General features: G+C 41.6%; 1 protein-coding gene across 4 annotated transcripts in view; it reads right to left on the reverse strand.

The window, feature by feature from the left end:
* The window catches only part of USP24 (ubiquitin specific peptidase 24), a 173,484-nt gene that overhangs the window by 2,979 nt on the left and 151,628 nt on the right, over positions 1-18,877 (reverse strand). For all 4 annotated transcript variants that reach the window (XM_069592612.1, XM_069592594.1, XM_069592616.1 and 1 more), the window contains 10 exons: positions 18,509-18,601; positions 16,642-16,744; positions 15,399-15,520; positions 14,457-14,570; positions 12,473-12,538; positions 10,412-10,478; positions 8,907-8,985; positions 1,499-1,574; positions 999-1,085; positions 568-678 (listed from right to left, as the gene is read on the reverse strand). In XM_069592612.1, coding sequence (XP_069448713.1) covers positions 568-678; positions 999-1,085; positions 1,499-1,574; positions 8,907-8,985; positions 10,412-10,478; positions 12,473-12,538; positions 14,457-14,570; positions 15,399-15,520; positions 16,642-16,744; positions 18,509-18,601 — 918 coding nt within the window. The remainder of the gene's footprint in view (positions 1-567; positions 679-998; positions 1,086-1,498; positions 1,575-8,906; positions 8,986-10,411; positions 10,479-12,472; positions 12,539-14,456; positions 14,571-15,398; positions 15,521-16,641; positions 16,745-18,508; positions 18,602-18,877) is intronic.

An 18,877-nucleotide genomic window follows, 5' to 3' on the forward strand; every position in this document is an offset into this window, starting at 1 on the left:
TACCAGGACCCCAAAGATTATGGAAACTTTCAGAAAGTTACAGACTGGAGGGAAGAAATGACACATGTCATTACGTTTAAACCTGCTGCATTACTCTACATAGTAAGTGTTCAATAAATAATTCATTCCTTTTTCTACTATAGTGATTAGTATTGAAAAATACTTAAAAATTTGACACCACTGACAAGCACACAGATTCCAATGGCATGAGGCCCTTCTTTTCAAGCATATGTGTTTCTAGGAAGGCTGGTGAGAACAGAAGGGAAAAGCGGTAATTTTTTGTAACCCAGCAGAATGAAGTACAATCTGGAAGGACTGTATCTGCAAACCGGGCTTTACCAGGATGCTCTCCAAGCTGAGTAGAACAGCCAGCAGACTGAGACCAAAGCCTGGATAAACGTCACGGTGCAACGACGCTCTGCTTTCTAAGCACAGAGGATGAGTCCTGAGCAGAGGTTCCCAGGGGGCGGAGCTGGGGTCTCCTTTCTCTCTTGATGACTGAGGTTGTCCCCGGGAAGCCTCAGGGCAGCACTGCCCTCTCACCCAGGACTGGCCCTACGGATGTACCTGCTGTAAGAGTCTCTCTCCGCTCCCGTTCGCAGGACTGCTCTCCGACCCGTTGCTGCTCCCTGACTGCTCCTTCTCATTCAGCAGTGCTGTGGCGTACGCCAGCGTGTCCTGCCAGAGGTGGAGGCACAAGGAGAAGTCAGGGTGTGCAGTGGCAGCGGCACCCGGGAGACCGCCCTTCACTTGACCTTTGGAGGCGGTGCCTTCACGTCAACGTCTGCGGCAGGTGGGGCCGCACTGAGTGACCCCCACTGCTTTCCTTCCAGGCCAACGACTCACTTGCTGCTTTTTCACAGAAAAAGCAACCGTGTCTTCAGTACTTACTCACTTTTAATGAATACCTCTTTTCTGAGACAGAGGTTTCTGAGAAACACACTAAAAATCCTTACTAAGGGATTTCAGTCCACACAAAACCAAAAGACAACTCTCACCTGAGCTGAAATTGTTCGCTGAAAGGTTTTTCCAGTTGATGTTTCATTAGAGACGTTACTCTGCGGTGTCCAATAATGTTCTGACATCTGACAGGGAAGGTCAAAAAGGCCGTTAGAGATGACAAATAAGCCCACATGAATCTACAATTTCTACCAATACATATTTCAGTATAAAAAGCATATAGAATAGTATATAAGTTGACCCAGACTTTCTACCACATCAGGAGATTCTTTTTGATAAGACTGCACTTCTGCTTTTAACAGTTCACTGAAATACTACCTCTTAAATAATCATCCTTACCTTTTTATCCATAAAATTAAGACAAATGTATTAACATACAAATTACATGTATAAAGATAGGTATTAACTGTTCCCCAAAATGTGTGAATTCTGAAAATACTCTGACAGTCTCCAAATCAAGTCTGAGATTTTATTTCCTGATAAGATATGTTGTTATTGATTCCTATGAAATAACCAGAAAAGTGAAAAACTCCATTACCTTCTTCTGCAGCCACTGCACAGCCCAGCTCCAGTGGTGGGAATTCTCCTTGAAGTATTCTTTAGCAGCAGGACACCTGGTGATTGCAGGAAATTTTTATTAGCCAAACGCCTTCTTTGCAAATATTCTTGTTGAATGTGGTCCACTGGAGAAGGGAATGGCAAGCCACGTCAGTATTCTTGCCTGGAGAAGCCCATGAACAGCATGAAAAGGCAAAATGATAGGATACCCAAAGAGGTACTCCCCAGGTCACTAGGTGCCCAATATACTACTGGAGACCAGTGGAGAAATTACTCCAGAAAGAATGAAGGGATGGAGCCAAAGCAAAAACAATACCCAGATGTAGATGTGACTGGTGATAAAAGCAAGATCCAATGCTGTAAAGAGCAATACTGCATACGAACCTGGAATGTCAGGTCCATGAATCAAGGCAAATTGGAAGTGGTCAAACAAGAGATGGCAAGGGTGAACGTTGACATTCTAGGAATCAGCGAACTAAAATGGACTGGAATGGGTGAATTTAACTCAGATGACCATTATATCTACTACTGAGGGCAGGAATCCCTCAGAAGAAATGAAGCAGCCATCATGGTCAACGAAAGAGTCCGAAATGCAGTACTTGGATGCAATCTCAAAAACGACAGAATGATCTCTGTTCATTTCCAAGGCAAACCATTCAATATCACAGTAATCCAAATCTATGCCCCAACCAGTAATGCTGAAAAAGCTGAAGTTGAATGGTTTTATGAAGACCTACAAGACCTTTTAGAACTAACACCCTAAAAAGATGTCCTTTTAATTATAGGGGACTGGAATGCAAAAGTAGGAAGTCAAGAAACACCTGGAGTAACAGGCAAATTTGGCCTTGGAATGCGGAATGAAGCAGGGCAAAGACTAATAGAGTTTTGCCAAGAAAATGCACTGGTCATAGCAAACACCCTCTTCCAACAACACAAGAGAAGACTCTACACATGGACATCACCAGATGGTCAACACCGAAATCAGATTGATTATATTCTTTGCAGTCAAAGATGGAGAAGCTCTATATAGTCAACAAAAACAAGACCAGGAGCTGACTATGGCTCAGATCATGAACTCCTTATTGCCAAATTCAGACTCAAATTGAAGAAAGTAGGGAAAACCGCTACACCATTCAGGTATGACCTAAATCAAATCCCTTATGATTATACAGTGGAAGTGAGAAATAATTTAAGGGCCTAGATCTGATAGTTAGAGTGACTGATGAACTATGGAATGAGGTTCGTGACATTGTACAGGAGACAAGGATCAAGATCATCCCCATGGAAAAGAAATGCAAAAAAGCAAAATGGCTATCTGGGGAGGCCTTACAAATAGCTGTGAAAAGAAGAGAAGTGAAAAGCAAAGGAGAAAAGGAAAGATACAAGCATCTGAATGCAGAGTTCCAAAGAATAGCAAGAAGAGATAAGAAAGCCTTCTTCAGTGATCAATGCAAAGAAATAGAGGAAAACAATGGAATGGGAAAGACTAGCGATCTCTTCAAGAAAATTAGAGATACCAAGGGAATATTTCATGCAAAGATGGGCTCGATAAAGGACAGAAATGGTCTGGACCTAACAGAAGCAGAAGATATTAAGAAGAGGTGGCAAGAATACACAGAAGAACTGTACAAAAAAGATCTGCATGACCCAGATAATCATGATGATGTGATCACTAATCTAGAGCCAGACATCTTAGAATGTGAAGTCAAGTGGGCCTTAGAAAGAATCACTACGAACAAAGCGAGTGGAGATGATGGAATTTCAGCTTGTTTCAAATCCTGAAAGATGATGCTGTGAAAGTGCTGCACTCAATATGCCAGCAAATTTGGAAAACTCAGCAGTGGCTACAGGACTGGAAAAGGTCAGTTTTCATTCCAATCTCAAAGAAAGCCAATGCCAAAGAATGCTCAAACTACCGCACAATTGCACTCATCTCACATGCTAGTAAAGTCATGCTCAAAATTCTCCAAGCCAGGCTTTAGCGATACGTGAACCGTGAATTCCCTGATGTTCAAGCTGGTTTTAGAAAAGGCAGAGGAACCAGAGATCAAATTGCCAACATCCGATGGATCATCGAAAAAGCAAGAGAGTTCCAGAAAAACTCTATTTCTGCTTTATTGATTAAGCCAAAGCCTTTGACTGTGTGGATCACAATTAACTGTGGAAATTTCTGAAAGAGATGGGAATACCAGACCACCTGACCTGCCTCTTGAGAAATCTGTATGCAGGTCAGGAAGCAACAGTTAGAACTGGACATGGAACAACAGACTGGTTCCAAATAGGAAAAGGAGTACGTTAAGGCTGTATATTGTCACCCTGCTTATTTAACTTCTATGCAGAGTACATCATGAGAAACGCTGGACTGGAAGAAACACAAGCTGGTATCAAGATTGCCAGGAGAAATATCAATAATCTCAGATATGCAGCTGACACCACCGTTATGGCAGAAAGGGAAGAGGAGCTAGAAAGCCTCTTGATGAAAGTGAAAGAGGAGAGCGAAAAAGTTGGCTTCAAGCTCAACATTCAGAAAACGAAGATCATGGCATCTGGTCCCATCACTTCATGGGAAATAGATGGGGAAACAGTAGAAACAGTGTCAGACTTTATTTTTTGGGGCTCCAAAATCACTGCAGATGGTGACTGCAGCCATGAATTTAAAGATGCTTACTCTTGGAAGAACAGTTATGACCAACGTAGATAGTATATTCAAAAGCAGAGACATTACTTTGCTGACTAAGGTCCGTCTAGTCAAGGCTATGGTTTTTCCTGTGGTCATGTATGGATGTGAGAGTTGGACTGTGAAGAAGGCTGAGCGCCGAAGAATTGATGCTTTTGAACTGTGGTGTTGGAGAAGACTTGAGAGTCCCTTGGACTGCCAGGAGATGCAGCCAGTCCATTCTGAAGGAGATCAACCCTGGGATTTCTTTGGAAGGAATGATGCTAAAGCTGAAACTCCAGTATTTGGCCACCTCATGCAAAGAGTTGACTCATTGGAAAAGACTCTGATGCTGAGAGGGATTGGGGGCAGGAGGAGAAGGGGACGACCGAGGATGAGATGGCTGGATGGCATCACTGACTCGATGCACGTGAGTCTGAGTAAACTCCGGGAGATGGTGATGGACAGGGAGGCCTGGCGTGCTGCGATTCATGGGGTCACAAAGAGTCGGACACTGAGCGACTGAGCAACTGAACTGAACAGAACTGAGTACTTTAAAATTCTGAAACACAAATGCTACTTTCAGTTGTCTTTATATGAATTTGTATTTTCTTTTGCTTTGGATACATTCACATGTTTAAAACTCCAAAAAGCTGTAAAAGGTAAATATGTAGTAAAAAGTTTCTTATCTATCTCTAACTCATCCAATCAGTTCTACTAAAATCAAGGTTGGAAAATGAAAAATAACAAACAAAAATAGCCACAAGAAATTGTACATTTGATAAATAACCTCTTAAATATTTTTAAAAAATTAAAAGTATAATTGATTTATAAAGTTGAGTTTCTGGTATACAGCAAAATGAACCAGATATACATATACTTTTTCTGATTGTTTCCCATTACAGATTATTACAAGAAACTGAAGACAGTTCTCTGTGCTATACAGTAGGCCCTTGCTGCTTTTCTATTTTGTACATAGTAGTTTGCATCTGCTAATCTCACACTCCTAATTTATCCTTCCTCAACCTCCTTTCCACTTTGGTAACTGTAAGTTTGTTTCCTATGTCTCTAAATCTTTTTTATTTTTTTTTAATAAGTTCTTTTGTACCATACTTTATATTCCACATATAAGTGATATGACGTTCCTCTTTGTCTGACTATTTCACTTGCATAATGACTTCTAGGCCCATCCATGTTGCTGCCAATGACATTGTTTTTTTAAGAGCTGAGTAATATTCCATTGTATATATGTACTACATCTTCATCCATTCATCCGTTGATGGACATTTAGGTGGCTTCATGTCTTGGCTATTGTAAAATAGTGCTGCAATGAACACTGGGGTGTATGTATCTTTTCAACAGTTTTTTCTGGATATATGTCCAGGAGTGGGATTGCTGAATCATATGGTAGCTTTATTTTCAGTTTTTAAGGAACCTCCATATTGTTTTCCATAGTGGCTATACCAATTTATACTCCCACCAACAGTGTAGGAGGGGTTCCCTTTTCTTTACAACCCCTCTAGCATTTATTATTTGTAGACTTTTAATGATGGCCATTCTGATGGTTGTGAAGTGATACCTCACTCTGTTCTGACTTTGATTTACATTTCTCTGACAACTGGCAATGTTGAACATCCTGTCATGTGCCACTTGGCCATCTGGTATGTCTTCTTTGGAGAAATGTCTATTTAGGTCTTCTGCCCACTTTTTGATTTTTGTTGTTGTTGTTGTTGTTATTAAGTTGTATGAGCTGTTCATATATTTTGGTAATTAAGTCCTTGTTGGATGCATCAATTGCAAATATTTTCTCCCATTCTGTAGGTTGCCTTTTCATTTTGTTTATAATTTCCTCTGCTGTGCAAAAATGTATAAGTTTGACTAGGTGCCACTTGTTTATTTTTGCTTTTATTTCTATTTCCTTGGGAGACTCGCCTAAGAAAACATTGCTAAGATTTATGTTAGAGAGTATTTTACCTATGTTCTCTTCTAGTAATTTTAAGGTATACAATAAATGACCTCTTGATAAAATCAAACTAATCTTTAATTTTTATAATTTAAATAAGAAAGAATGATATGAGGGAAAAACAATTTTAAAACCTGCTTTTGGAGCCTCTCTCTCCCTTTCCATTTGTATTTGCCCACCTAGAAAGCTGTCCTTATTTGAAGATAGTACTGATGGGGAGACTACCATTAACATATGTACAAAATGGGATACGTGCAGGATAAGGAAGTACATATGAAGACACTACTAATATATGGACTTTGTGTTTGCTGGCATCAGATATGCTATGTGGCCCCAACACTACTTGGAAATACCACTCTTTTAGCTTTTTATGTCATGATGATGACATGCTGTCAGTATGAAGCCTAATTAATGAACCCACAATTGTGGCAGGGTGATCTCCATCTGTGTTTACAATACTGTCATCTGGAAAATGTGTGTTCATGTGCTGTTTCAATGGGGCTCTCATTTAAAACTGTTGAGGATGCTCAAATGCAGCAGATTAATCCCAACAGATTTCTCATTCTGGTATAAGTCCAAGGATAGCGAAAAATCTGGAGCAAAATAAATTAAGCTAAAGAGAGCTCAGTGCAAAACTCAGTGATGGCAGTGCTGTCTGCTCAATAATCCTGGGTTAGTTACGCTCCTGGGTATGTATCCTGAAAAGACAAAAACTCTAATTTGTAAAGATACGTGCACCCCAATGTTTACTCTGCAATACTATTTGCAACAGCCAAGACATGGAAGTAACCTGTGTCCACTAACAGAAGACTGGTTTAAGAAGATGTGATGTATCTATATATACACAAAGGAATATTACTCAGCCATGCATGTGCTAAGTTGCTTCAGTCGTGTATGACTCTTTATGACCCTATGGACTGTAGCCCGCCAAGCTCCTCTGTCCATGGGATTTCCCAGGCAAGAATACTGGAGTGGTTGTCATGTCCTTCTCCATGCTCGGCCATAAAAAGAATGAAATATTGCCATTTGCAGCAACATGAATGGACCTGGAGAATATTATACTTAGTATCCTTTATATGTGGAATCTTAAATAATACAAAAGAATCTATATACAAAGCAGAAACAGACACACAGACACAGAAACAAACTTATGGTTACCAGGGGAAAGGGGTGAAAGGAGGGATAAGTTAGAGGAGTATGGGATTAACAGACACAAACTACTATATACGAAATAGGTTAGAAACAAGGATTTACTGTGTAGCACAGGGAACTATATTCAGTATCTTATAACAACCTATAATGGAAAACAACCTGAAAAAATAATATTAACTGAATCACTTTGTTGTACACTTGAAACTAACACAATATTGTAAATCAACTATACTTCAATTAAAAAAAGTAACCTTGGATTAGCATGCAGTCACTCTGATCTTTTGTGGGCCAACATAATAAATAAATAGGGGAGCTGAAGTTGCAAACAACTCAGGTTCCTTCTAACATTGAGAACCTTTCCAAGGATCTACTGACAGATGAATGGATAAGTAAAATGCAGTACATATACATATCTGTACAATGGAATGTCATTCAGCCTTAAACAGAAAGGAAATTCTGATATACGCTACAATATGGATACACCTTGGGAGATGTCATGCTATGGGAAATAAGCCAGTCATGAAAGGAAAAATACTGTATGATTCTATTTATGTGAGGTATCTACAACAGTCAAATTCATGAAGACAAACAGTAGAAGGATGGTTGCTGGGAGCTGGAGGGAGGAGGAATGGAGAGGTACTATTTAACGGCTACAGAATTTCAGTTCTGGAAGATGAAAAAAGATCTAGAGATAGATGGTGGTGATAGTGATGGCTGCACAATGCTATAAATGTACTTAATGCCGCTGAACTGTACACCTAAAAGTGGCTAAAATGGTGAATTTTATGTCATGTATATTTTAGGGACCTCCCAGGTGGAGCTAGTGGTAAAGAACCCACCTGCCAATGCAGGAGACCTAAGAGACACGAGTTCAGTCCCTGGGTTGGGATGATCCCCTGGAGAAGGGAATGGCAATCCACTCCAGTGTTCTTGCCTGGAGAATTCCATGGATGGAGGAGCCTGGTGGGCTACAGTCCATGGGATTGCAAAGAGTTGGACATGACTGAGTGACTTAGCACACACATATTTTAGCACAATTAAATATAAGAAGAAAAGAACCTTTGCCTTGAAGTCAGTCAGCCTGTACTCGAGTCCTGGCTCTGTCAGCAGGCATGTCATTTAAACCACCCATGAGCACCTAACCTCATAAAATTGCTGAAAATGTTAAATGAGAATACAGGTGATATTTAGCACAGCGCCTAGGTTCATAGGTTTAAGTAGCTGTTATATGATTTGGCCTCTTGAGAGAGTGTTTTGAAAGTGGGGACCTAGAAGCTGACACAGCTGATAGTTAACTAAAGATATCCTGAGTGATAGTTCATGAATTCTTTCTGTTGAGGTCCCTAAACCTGCCTTGGACTTCTCTCCTTCCTACACAAAGCTGTCAGTTTAGCACTTTTTCCCGCCTTGGATTCCATAAGATCTGTTACTTTTAATACTCTCCTTTTATGTCTCTTTGAGATTGTCTGAATAATTGTCTGTACCATCCAAGCAAGTATGCCCTGACTGACTCAGATTCCCTAGGTACCAAAACAAGGGAATTTTTTTTTCTTGAGTAGTATCTGACTTGTAACTAAAAACATCATTTACGCAACTGCATTTTGAGTCAATACTTACTTTTGAGCCAGAGTTACAAGGAACTTGACACACTGGTAGCAGCGGCTGCTGTCCACATGATTACTGTGGTGCATCAGAGCTGAGGGATAAAGGAAGAAGTTTCAACAGTAAAGCACTGAAGTGAAAGCAGGCCCAGGTGCCAACAGGCCCAGGTATCCTGTTCCGAAAATTCACAGCAAACTTTTGATAAGCAGATGAAGAGCTTAACCAAAGCACAGTAGTGCTGACTTAACAGGGTTTTCCAAATTCTAATGGACAGAAACACTACTTTAAGTACTCAAGAAAAATACAAGATGGTGAAGGTTTGACTTTCAGAAGAACTGAAAGGAACTAAAATTTATATTCGCTGATTTTTCACCTAGAGACTTGCAAAGTTTTTCATTCACTACAATACTGACAAAGAGTAGTTAAAATACTTCAGTGTGATAAATGGAGACTTATGGTACTTTCACTTCAACAAGTATTTACTGGTCAGCGCTTTGGGCATTTAAAGATAAATATGGCCAACCCTTGAGCAACATGGGCTTGAACTGCACAGGTCCACTTATATGTGAGTTTTTTCCAATAAATATGTATAGCACACTACACAACCTGTGGCTGGTTGAATCCTCAGGTGCAGAACCATGGATATGAAGGGTAGACTATGGAACTAGAGCATCCATGGGTTTTGGTGTCCAAGTAGGTCCTGGAACCAGTGCCCTATGGTTACCAAGGGATGACTGCAATGCCTGCTCCCTGCCCTTGAGGCGTGTATGGTCTGTAAGTTTCAGAGAGCCTGGGTGCTGCTCAGAGCAGAGAGCACCATTTCAAAGCGGTGGCCTAGAACGTTGTAACTACAGAACATTTTAAGCATAAATTTCTTTTCTGCAATAAAAGGAGATGCTAAAACTTCCTTTAAATACACAGCAATATCTAAAATGACTCAAGTTAACTGGGAATACAGGTGGATGGTGGGAGTTGGATAAGACTATTTTTAACTAAACTTTTTCTAAGAAATAGCTCATTAAAGCCACTTTAGCCTTCTGAAAAAGAAAAGGCTGTCAAAAAACTTCTATGAGCAGATAATAAAAATTTGGGTGCATTCATACCACAGGTTAAAAGAAAAAAAGAAACTGCATTTCATGAGTTTGACAATATCCTGAGTGTAAGGTTTTAGTCTTTTCCCACTTCAATGGCTACAGAATGGAAGAAAGGTTTCTTGTTAAAGTGGCAAACCTTTAGCTTGCTGAAGAAAGTCACAGCACCCTGTGTATCTTACCTGACCCAGTAAAAGGACCTCAAGCTGTTGTCTTACGAAAAGCAGGGGTGTTCAGGGTAGTAAGATCCTCTGGCTTTAAATCTCCTGACTAGACTGAGGGAGTCTAACAGCCCTGACCAGACAACTCCTGGATTCCTCAGCGATCCTTGCCAGGCAGAGTGTGCCAGGCAGACCCTGGGGAGGAGAGGCTGGCTGGAATGATGGGCTCTTTACTGCAGGCGCTTCTTCACAGGGCAGCCATACTTGCCTAGTAATCCATTTTCTGTCTCAAACACAAACTTGACTCGTTCCACTTGTATGGGATCCTCGATGACCTGTGAGAAGCAGGAAACAAAGGCTGGTAAATGAAAGAAGAAACTTGTGTTACAGCCACTGGTGCCTTTAAAAAAAACTCGTTCAAGGGACTATAGTTACTAACATAGTAAAACCAAAACCAAATATGTTATTGCCCTATTTTGAACAATATATTAAATTTCAAACTAAAGATAAAAAAAAGTGTTAAGCAGTATTTGAAGATCCACACATTTCCTAATACATGCTCTTAAGAACTGACTCTAGGGTTCTCTGTGGGTTATAAGGACATGTATTTCATGATCCCAAAGATCAGAGATTTATGGTTCGCAAAATCCTGTCAAAAGTTTTGATATAATACAGGCTCTACAAGTCGATGTGGAGATTTACGCCACACCACACCAGGCTGGATCTATGGCACACTCTTGCTGGACTTCTAATGCCTGACACTGAGCTGTGCACAGTTCAGTAAACTAAGTGGGTCTGCTGTTGAGCAGATGAACATCACTCAATCCCACTCCTGAGAAGCAATGATCTTACAAAAGTGCTAGAACCAAAAGGAGGGAAAGGACCAGAGAGCCAGGCATTTTAGAAATGGCACCCATGGTGTATCTCCATATTCAAAAGTGTTTATTAAATGCTTACCCTGTGCCAAAGCCTTAGGGACCTAAAGGGAAGCCAGCCCCCATCCCACTGCCCACTCTTTATTTTAAATGGTTCTTGGGCTAGTCTCTCTCATTGGTTCACAACCAGTCACCAAATTCCACTGATTCTCTTTCTAAACACCTGTTGTTCTGGTCCTAGCCCCTTCTGCTCCGGTCTCTCCTTTATAAGCCTTGGTATTTCACACTCAGATTACTGCCACAGACTGCTATATGGTTTTCCAATTCCAACCCTGCTTCTTTCTTTAGCCCATCCTTTAAGACAACTGCCGGGGGAATCTTTCTAAGACATAAATCAGGTTATATCACTTTCCTGCCTCAAACCCTTCCATGGTGTCCACCACTGATGGCAGAGGTTACTAACTTAAATGTCTACAGAATCCGAGATGGTAAGAAACGAATGAGCCACGTGGCAGACAACAGCAGTGCCGAGGGCAGTGGGGACTGGGGACCACAAGCTTCATGGCAAGGATATGCTGTCACTGCTCTGGGTGGCTGGAGCATGCAGGAAACAGACCAGTGTGGCCAGATGACCTGATTTCTGAAGACAGGTTGGAATCCAGAAGTTAAAGAACAGAACAATTTGGGCCAAACAGACAAGACATGTAGGTGGAACCTGGCCACCAGTGTGTCACCACTGGCCATCAGGGAAAAAGTCCATAGGCGCTGGAACCTGAAACTCTTCCTGGTCTGGTCTGGGCTCCTTCCCCAAACCCCACCAGTTTCCACTCCTTTTAGTCCTATCTCTTCCAGTCACTCAGCAAACCAGGCGTTTGGTAGAGAGCACAGGCTCCACGGCCAGTCACCTGGCTCAAATCCTGACGGTCACTTAGTGACGACGTCCTTGGGCAGGTCACTCCACTTCTCTAAGTTCAGCTTCTAATAATACCTTATTTCACTGACTACAGTTGTATTTTCCCCCCTGCCTTTTGTATTTCCCAAACTGGGATGCACCCTATAGTGGATTACATTTCAGTTTTGTGGCTCATAGAGATATTTTCAGTAGCACATGGACAGGCTGCAGAGCCAGCCATTCACCTCTCTTGGTTCTTGCGAGGTTCACACAAGATCACACTTGAGCTGAGCACCATTTTCTGTGCATGGTAAGTAAGGCCTTCGCTTTCTGCACTAGAATTGCTTGCGTCCTTGTCTAGCTCCCTCACTAAACAGAAGGAAATTTATTACCACTCACCTCTGAATCAGTTAAGGAAAGAAGAATGGGTGATGTGAAGAGGGCTTGGTGAGTGCAGACCCAATGGATGCAAAAGCAACACAAGGACACACAGTGTTATCTGCAAACGCACGCTGCCTAGTAACTACCTAAACGCCAGCGAATCAAAACATGCGTGACTTACCAGTATCTCATGAAGTAGCTGGAATGTATTCTTTAACTCATGGGGTGGAGCTGTTTCTAGTTGGTTCTGAAATATTTTTTAAAAGCACAAAGATTCCAGTAAGTCTTCAGTGAAAAGCAGGTCCGAGTGGCAATCAACAGTGCTGGGACTCCAGCCTAAGTTCTACCATCACCTGGCTGACCTTGGGCAAGTCATTCCCTTCTCTGGGTCTCAGTTCCCCAAATGCTATGTCTGGGGACTGAAACAACACCACGACCCTCCCTGCTATAACCCTCCGTGATGTTTCACTATGAAATTAGGAAGGGGAGAGGGAAAGCAGCAGAAAGGAAGGGAGAGAGTTTTAGTCACTAAACAGGCCTCAATTTGTACTTATATTTCATTTATACTTATTCTGTTTTGTTGACTATTCTCGAGTAGCTGTGAGAATGCTAATTACAGTGTTCTGAGATCAACATGCTGTGAGTGAAATATAAGAAAAGTTCAGCTTAGGAAGTAGAAAAATCTGCTAAGACACACTAAACAAAGAAAGCAAGGTTGAGAAAACTCACACCCATGTGCATTTTAATAACCTTATACATGATATGCAGTGGGAAAGGACGCGGCATGACGACAAGGCATGTGCAAGCTGCCGGGTCTGACACTAAGTACTGCATGTATCCTGCCTCACTGAATCTACACAATCTGTGAGGCCCGGTCAAACTTCCTCCTGTTTTCCAAGAGAGGAAACTGCCCTTGCTTATATAATTAGTAAACAGTAAAGAGAGGTCTCAATCAACCCTGATACAGCAGACCTGTACAGAAAAGGCTGAGGGCAAAACATACTTTAATTAGAGCTTGGAGACATGATCTACTGATCACAGCTACTTGTTAACACTACCTGTATCACTGTTACAAATCCTGGGGCAGGCAAGGTGTGGGACAAACTAAAATATCTCTCGTAATTTCACACAAAGAGGACTGGAAAGACGCATAACCGATGTGACAATACTGGCCCATGGGGTAGGGTGGAGAGGAGACATGGCTGGCTGGTGATGTCGAAATGGACTTTGCATATTTTTTCACAAAGAGAATGAAGTCATGTATTCTCCATGTAATTAAAAATTAAAGATTAAAAATGAATAAAAATGGTATGCATAGGTTTAAAGGTTTTTCTAATAATCCCTAGCAAGGCAGTAGTTAAGAGCAGAGCCCTGGAGCCATACTGCTGCTATTCGAACTCCCACTCTGCCACTTACTAGCTGTGTGACCCTGGTGTCTTCAGTACCTCCAATACCAGTATCTGTACCTCACAGGACTTACGTACTAGAGAATTCAGTGAGTTAAATACGAAATATGCTCGGAACTGAGGTTGGCATCCACAAAGCGCAACACAAGTAATTACTACACACTGATCAGAGCTTCATAATGAACTATATATATTACTACTTCAGAAGGTGAGAAAAATCAATCTACTTTTGATTTTTTAGATGTGGCCTGGGGAAATAACCTGAAACTTTAAAACCATTTTATACAATAATGGTCACCACAGCATTATCACTAACTATAAAGTATTATTCTTAATAGTTAAAAACTGCACCCAATGCAAATATGCCTCACTGAGAAGGGAATGGCTGAGTAAATTGTGATACATGAGAGATGCATGAAATACACTCAGGTAGCTTTTAATGATATGGGAAGTACTTATAATGTCAATTGAAAAGAGAGGGCACAAACATCATACAGACAATAAAATCCCAATTATGTTAAAATATACGCATAGAAAATAAAAAAGGAAACATGAGAGAATATTCATGATAATCATCATAAATGGTGAGATTTTGAATTCTTTTTTATTCTTCATTTAAAAAATGAGCTATACTATTTTTATGATTAGGAAAACAATTTAAGTTATTAAAAGAAGCAAAGTGCCTGGGAGCCAAAGCAATGCTTTCCTAGGTCTCAACCAAAGGCTCGCAGGCTGCCACAGGTGTTTACAGGGTTCTACCTTAATGAAATGCAGCATGGTGAAGGAGAAATGCTCGTTACAGAAACAGCAGTACACCACCATCTCGATGAGCGCCAGCAGTGAGCCCGTCAGCTCTCGCAGAGCAAACATTACCTAGTGAGGGCAGAAGAGGAGTGTTTCTTTTGTCACAGTTCACTGTTAAAACGCTGTTTCTGACTTTCACTGAAATCTGCTCAGATTAAGGACCACCAACACTGCCTCAAAATAGTTTGAGTCTGTCTGAGAGTTAACACAATTTGTGCAAATGTGTACCTTTTTCTCACTTTTATCAGATTTTAAAGGGGATCTCCCCCATTAAAATAACCACTGATAGGTCCAAAAAATACATGATGTTAAGCTTAAAAAAAAAAGAAAGATATAGCACAGCACTCTGATGTAAATAAAAACCAGTATGATTATGTTCACCGAGTCATATATATAAACATCAAGGTACAGAACGAGGACTGGAAGATTACATTCTTAAGGTGTAGTAGCTCTGGGTGGAAGGGAGAGGGACCTCAACAGGAGGTTGTGAAGAGCTCACTTCTATACCCCTGAGGTTGAAAAACCCGTATGCTTCAGAGCTGTAGTATTTCAGGACAAAGGACACACACAAGATTGGGAATAAACCCTCCGATAATAAATGGAGTGACTGTGGCTCGGCCGGGGGTGGTGGTGGTGTGTGTGTGCCATATACACCTCCTCCTGGGACCTGGAGGCCCAATTCTTAGTCGCAGGGAGGACTAATTATATTCTTTTCAGGTGCCTATTTCTTTCTGACATACATACAGGAAGTAAAATTAATTTGAAATACTGCTTCTTAACTATACTCCCCTTTAAGAGAGTAACATAACAAAATGCAACTAATAACAAAAGGCATTTTTCCCTCAAAAAGAAAAAAACAAATAAAAGGAAAATGGCTTTAGTAGAACAAGGACATACCTCTAACAGGTAAGGTTTCCCTTCAGACAAGAACAACAGGGCTTCGACTTCCTCGTGGAGGGGCAGCAGGGGGCTCGAGGGGGCAATGCTAATAGGCGGCCGTTGTTTAAATACACCGGGAGCTTTAGGAAATCAAAGCAAAAAGCCACCTCATGTTACCATGTGAAACCGATGTCTACAAGGTAAGGCGACTGCCTCAAGATTCACACACCCAACTGCTGAACATGTACAGCTGTCTCTCACAGTCATGAGACTTGAGAAAAGGCTTCCTCTCTCTTTCAATGTATGCCCTGGACTAACTGTTAAATCCCTAGACTTCCAGTGATTCACAGCCAAGATAATCCTTTTGAAGAAGTTTAAAATGAGAAAAAAAAAGGCTCAAAGTGCCTCTGAAGAGACGGAAGACAAGGCACTTCTGCTGCTTAAACAACTGCCAATGCTGAGCAGAATCTCTCACATGGAAGGGGTACCCTACATGCTGGAAAAGCTAGGACTCTCACTCTCAATTTTCTTTCGCAGACCTGTCTGAACTCAAAATGGTGGTAGCTTCATCTTTTAGATTGGTGAATCAGGATTTAGGAAGCACAGTCTAGCTCACGACTATACGAGAGCTCCCCCACATCGCCTCAGAGAGCCAACGGCGTCTCCAGCTCAGAGGGATGCACTGTGATTTTTAATCTAGTTTCCTGGTCAGATGACGTGAAAACCCTTCCATAGGCTCTGGGGTCAGAGGCCTGTGTTCCACACTGGCTGCTACGCCTCTGACCTGCTGTGAGATGTGGGAGTCACTCTCGCTCTCCCCATCTTAGCTCCTGCACACTCAGAAGGGGAACCAACCTCACAGGTCTGCTGAGGGGAGCCCCAGGAGAGGCACAGCACACGGGAACACTGAGTGCTTTACAGCAGCTTTACTGTACTATCGTTGCTACTGCTGTTGGTGCTGTCACGAGAAGGCCTGATAACAGTATAGAAATGCAGCCTTTAATCCCAGTGTGTTTTGAAATGCTTCCATATCCCACCCCAAATAAATAAAGACTTTCTATTGTGACAAACTAGTAAAAATAAGGTGAAGCTTAACATGAACTGAAACAAAAAATTTAAAGCATCCCTCAAATATCAAATAGTCAAATGAGAAGCCACTAACATACATTTAATTCCCAACATTATCACTGTCTATGTGTTACTGACAAATCCACCATCTCTCCATTTCCTTGACATATTAAAGACAGGCTTTAAAGCTTACCAACATTCCTCTGGGAGGAGACATCTGAATGCAGGACGAGCAATGCCACTGTATTGTGGAGGTTCCCAAATTCTCGTGCTTGTGCAGAACTCCACCGACGTATCTGTTGTCAGAGAAAATAAAGTGGGTGTTAGTGCTCTGGTGAGAAACAAGTGACAAGGAAGGAAAAGTGTGTGGCTTCATGATATTCTGAGCCACGTTCTTTCCCAATGTTTGACAGTACGAGAGATCAAAGTACAAAAAACTCACAGGTTTTAAGCCAGCTTGCTGCTAAGTCACTTCAGTCATGTCCGACTCTGCGTGACCCCATAGACAGCAGCCCACCAGGCTCCTCCAGCTTAACACAGATATATACGAATTTCTATCCTAAAACAAATACTATCATGCAATCCTATTTAGGCACTGAGCTCTCACCATGTGCTAGGTAATTTTCCTGCACCCAGTACAGTGGGGAAAGCCTGTGAGGCTGGAGGTCTGCAGGCCTGGCCCCCTCTGCCACTCACTGATCTGTGAGGATGTGGGCGAGTTCTCTGCCTGACTTCCTTGTATCAGGACAGGGACAACCTACCCGCTACCTGTTCCGCACCCACCTCATGGTTGGGAGGACCAAATGAAACATTAAAAGTGAGAATGTTTTCAAACTTATGTGTTCCATAAATGCAAAACAATATTAATCATACAATATAACATCATTAATTAAACTGAGTATTATTTAAATTACAATGAATTTAAAATAATCGTCAGTGTCAATGGAGCCCCTGATAAGGCAAAGCTTGAAGTAAAAACTGATACTTAACATAATATCAGCACACAGAGCAAGCTACTGTCAGCGCATTTATTTATTTAGGCTGCACTGCGTGGCACGCAGGATCTTAGCTCCCTAACAAGGGGCTGAACTCGTACCCCACCCCCTCCAGTGGAAGTGTGGAGTCTTAGCCACTGGACCACCAGGGAAGTCCTGTTTTCCACATTAAGGAGTCAGAGTGGCTAGGTGGTATGACAGGAAGCTGAGAGGAGGCCTAAATGACAAGTCTGTCTCCCTTAATAAAAAGAGGAAAGCTTTCCTAGGCAGTGAATCACATGTAGTGGAAACTAGAGCTTAAGTCCTGCGATCCTCAATGAGTTACAATTTCTCTCAGCTGTAATTCTTGCCCAAGAAGGGGGATGAAACTACCTGTTTTACTGAACTGTGAACTTCAGAGGTAGAGCATGAAAAGTAACCAGTTGTGTCTGGCACATAATAACTGCTCCATACATAGTATTTATCATTACAGCATGTTGACATTTTGTGTATTTTAAGTCTATCAAACAGAAGAAATATAATGATTGGAAAAAACACACCAACATAGGAACTTCAAACAGCAGAGTCATTTGAGGGTATATTTGACTCTACTATTCCAAAACCATTTCCCTTCATTTTCTGAATATGAGTATTACATCTGCAGCAATGTTGCTCAGCACTTAATGGTTCAACTTCACATGTGAATAATGGCCTGTGACAGCATCCCATGTAAGCACCTCCACCGGGACCAAGCCTTGTGCACGGTCCCAGAGAGTGAGTGGAGGAGGACCCGTGTCACTCTTTCTGAAGGCTTTCGAATCCCCCAGGCAGAACCCATCTTTCCTCCTAGGACACTTGACACTTCACGTTTTGACTGATGTCTGAGTTAGTCATTCCCACTGGTTATGGCATTTAAAGTAAATTCTATGAGGAGGCTGTAAAAATAACTGAACTTCAAAGAATTTTAAAAGCTATACAGCATTTGTTGCACCTGGGCTCTGATGAAACTTACAAAGAGAGACACTGTGGCTCTGGCCAAAACCGTAGCCAGGCCACTGGGCTGCATGAAACAAAAGCAGGCAGTACCTGGGTGCTCTGCCGGCTGGCCCCAAGGAGGAAGCTGATCATGTGTCGCAGGGCAGAATGCTTCAGAAGGAGATCCCCGGCCTTAATCCCTTGCTGTCATAAGAAAGAGAGAATGACAAATGACGTTCTTACCCAGATAGAAAGCTATTCCAAAAATACAGCCAAGAGAGAAGCTTTAAGTAGTAAGTGTTTAAATGCCATAATTTACATATAGAAAGTACTTGTTGAAAACCTAACAGCCCTCTGGGGCTACACAATGGCCCCTCATTTCAATGCAGACTCTTGCTCCAACAAAGAGAAATCATCCCCACCTACCTATGCTGGGATTCTTACAAGTAATATAACATACAATTGAAGATTTTTTCAAAA

The sequence above is a fragment of the Ovis canadensis genome, chromosome 1, assembly GCF_042477335.2.
Source record: "Ovis canadensis isolate MfBH-ARS-UI-01 breed Bighorn chromosome 1, ARS-UI_OviCan_v2, whole genome shotgun sequence".
Classification (NCBI taxonomy): domain Eukaryota; kingdom Metazoa; phylum Chordata; class Mammalia; order Artiodactyla; family Bovidae; genus Ovis; species Ovis canadensis.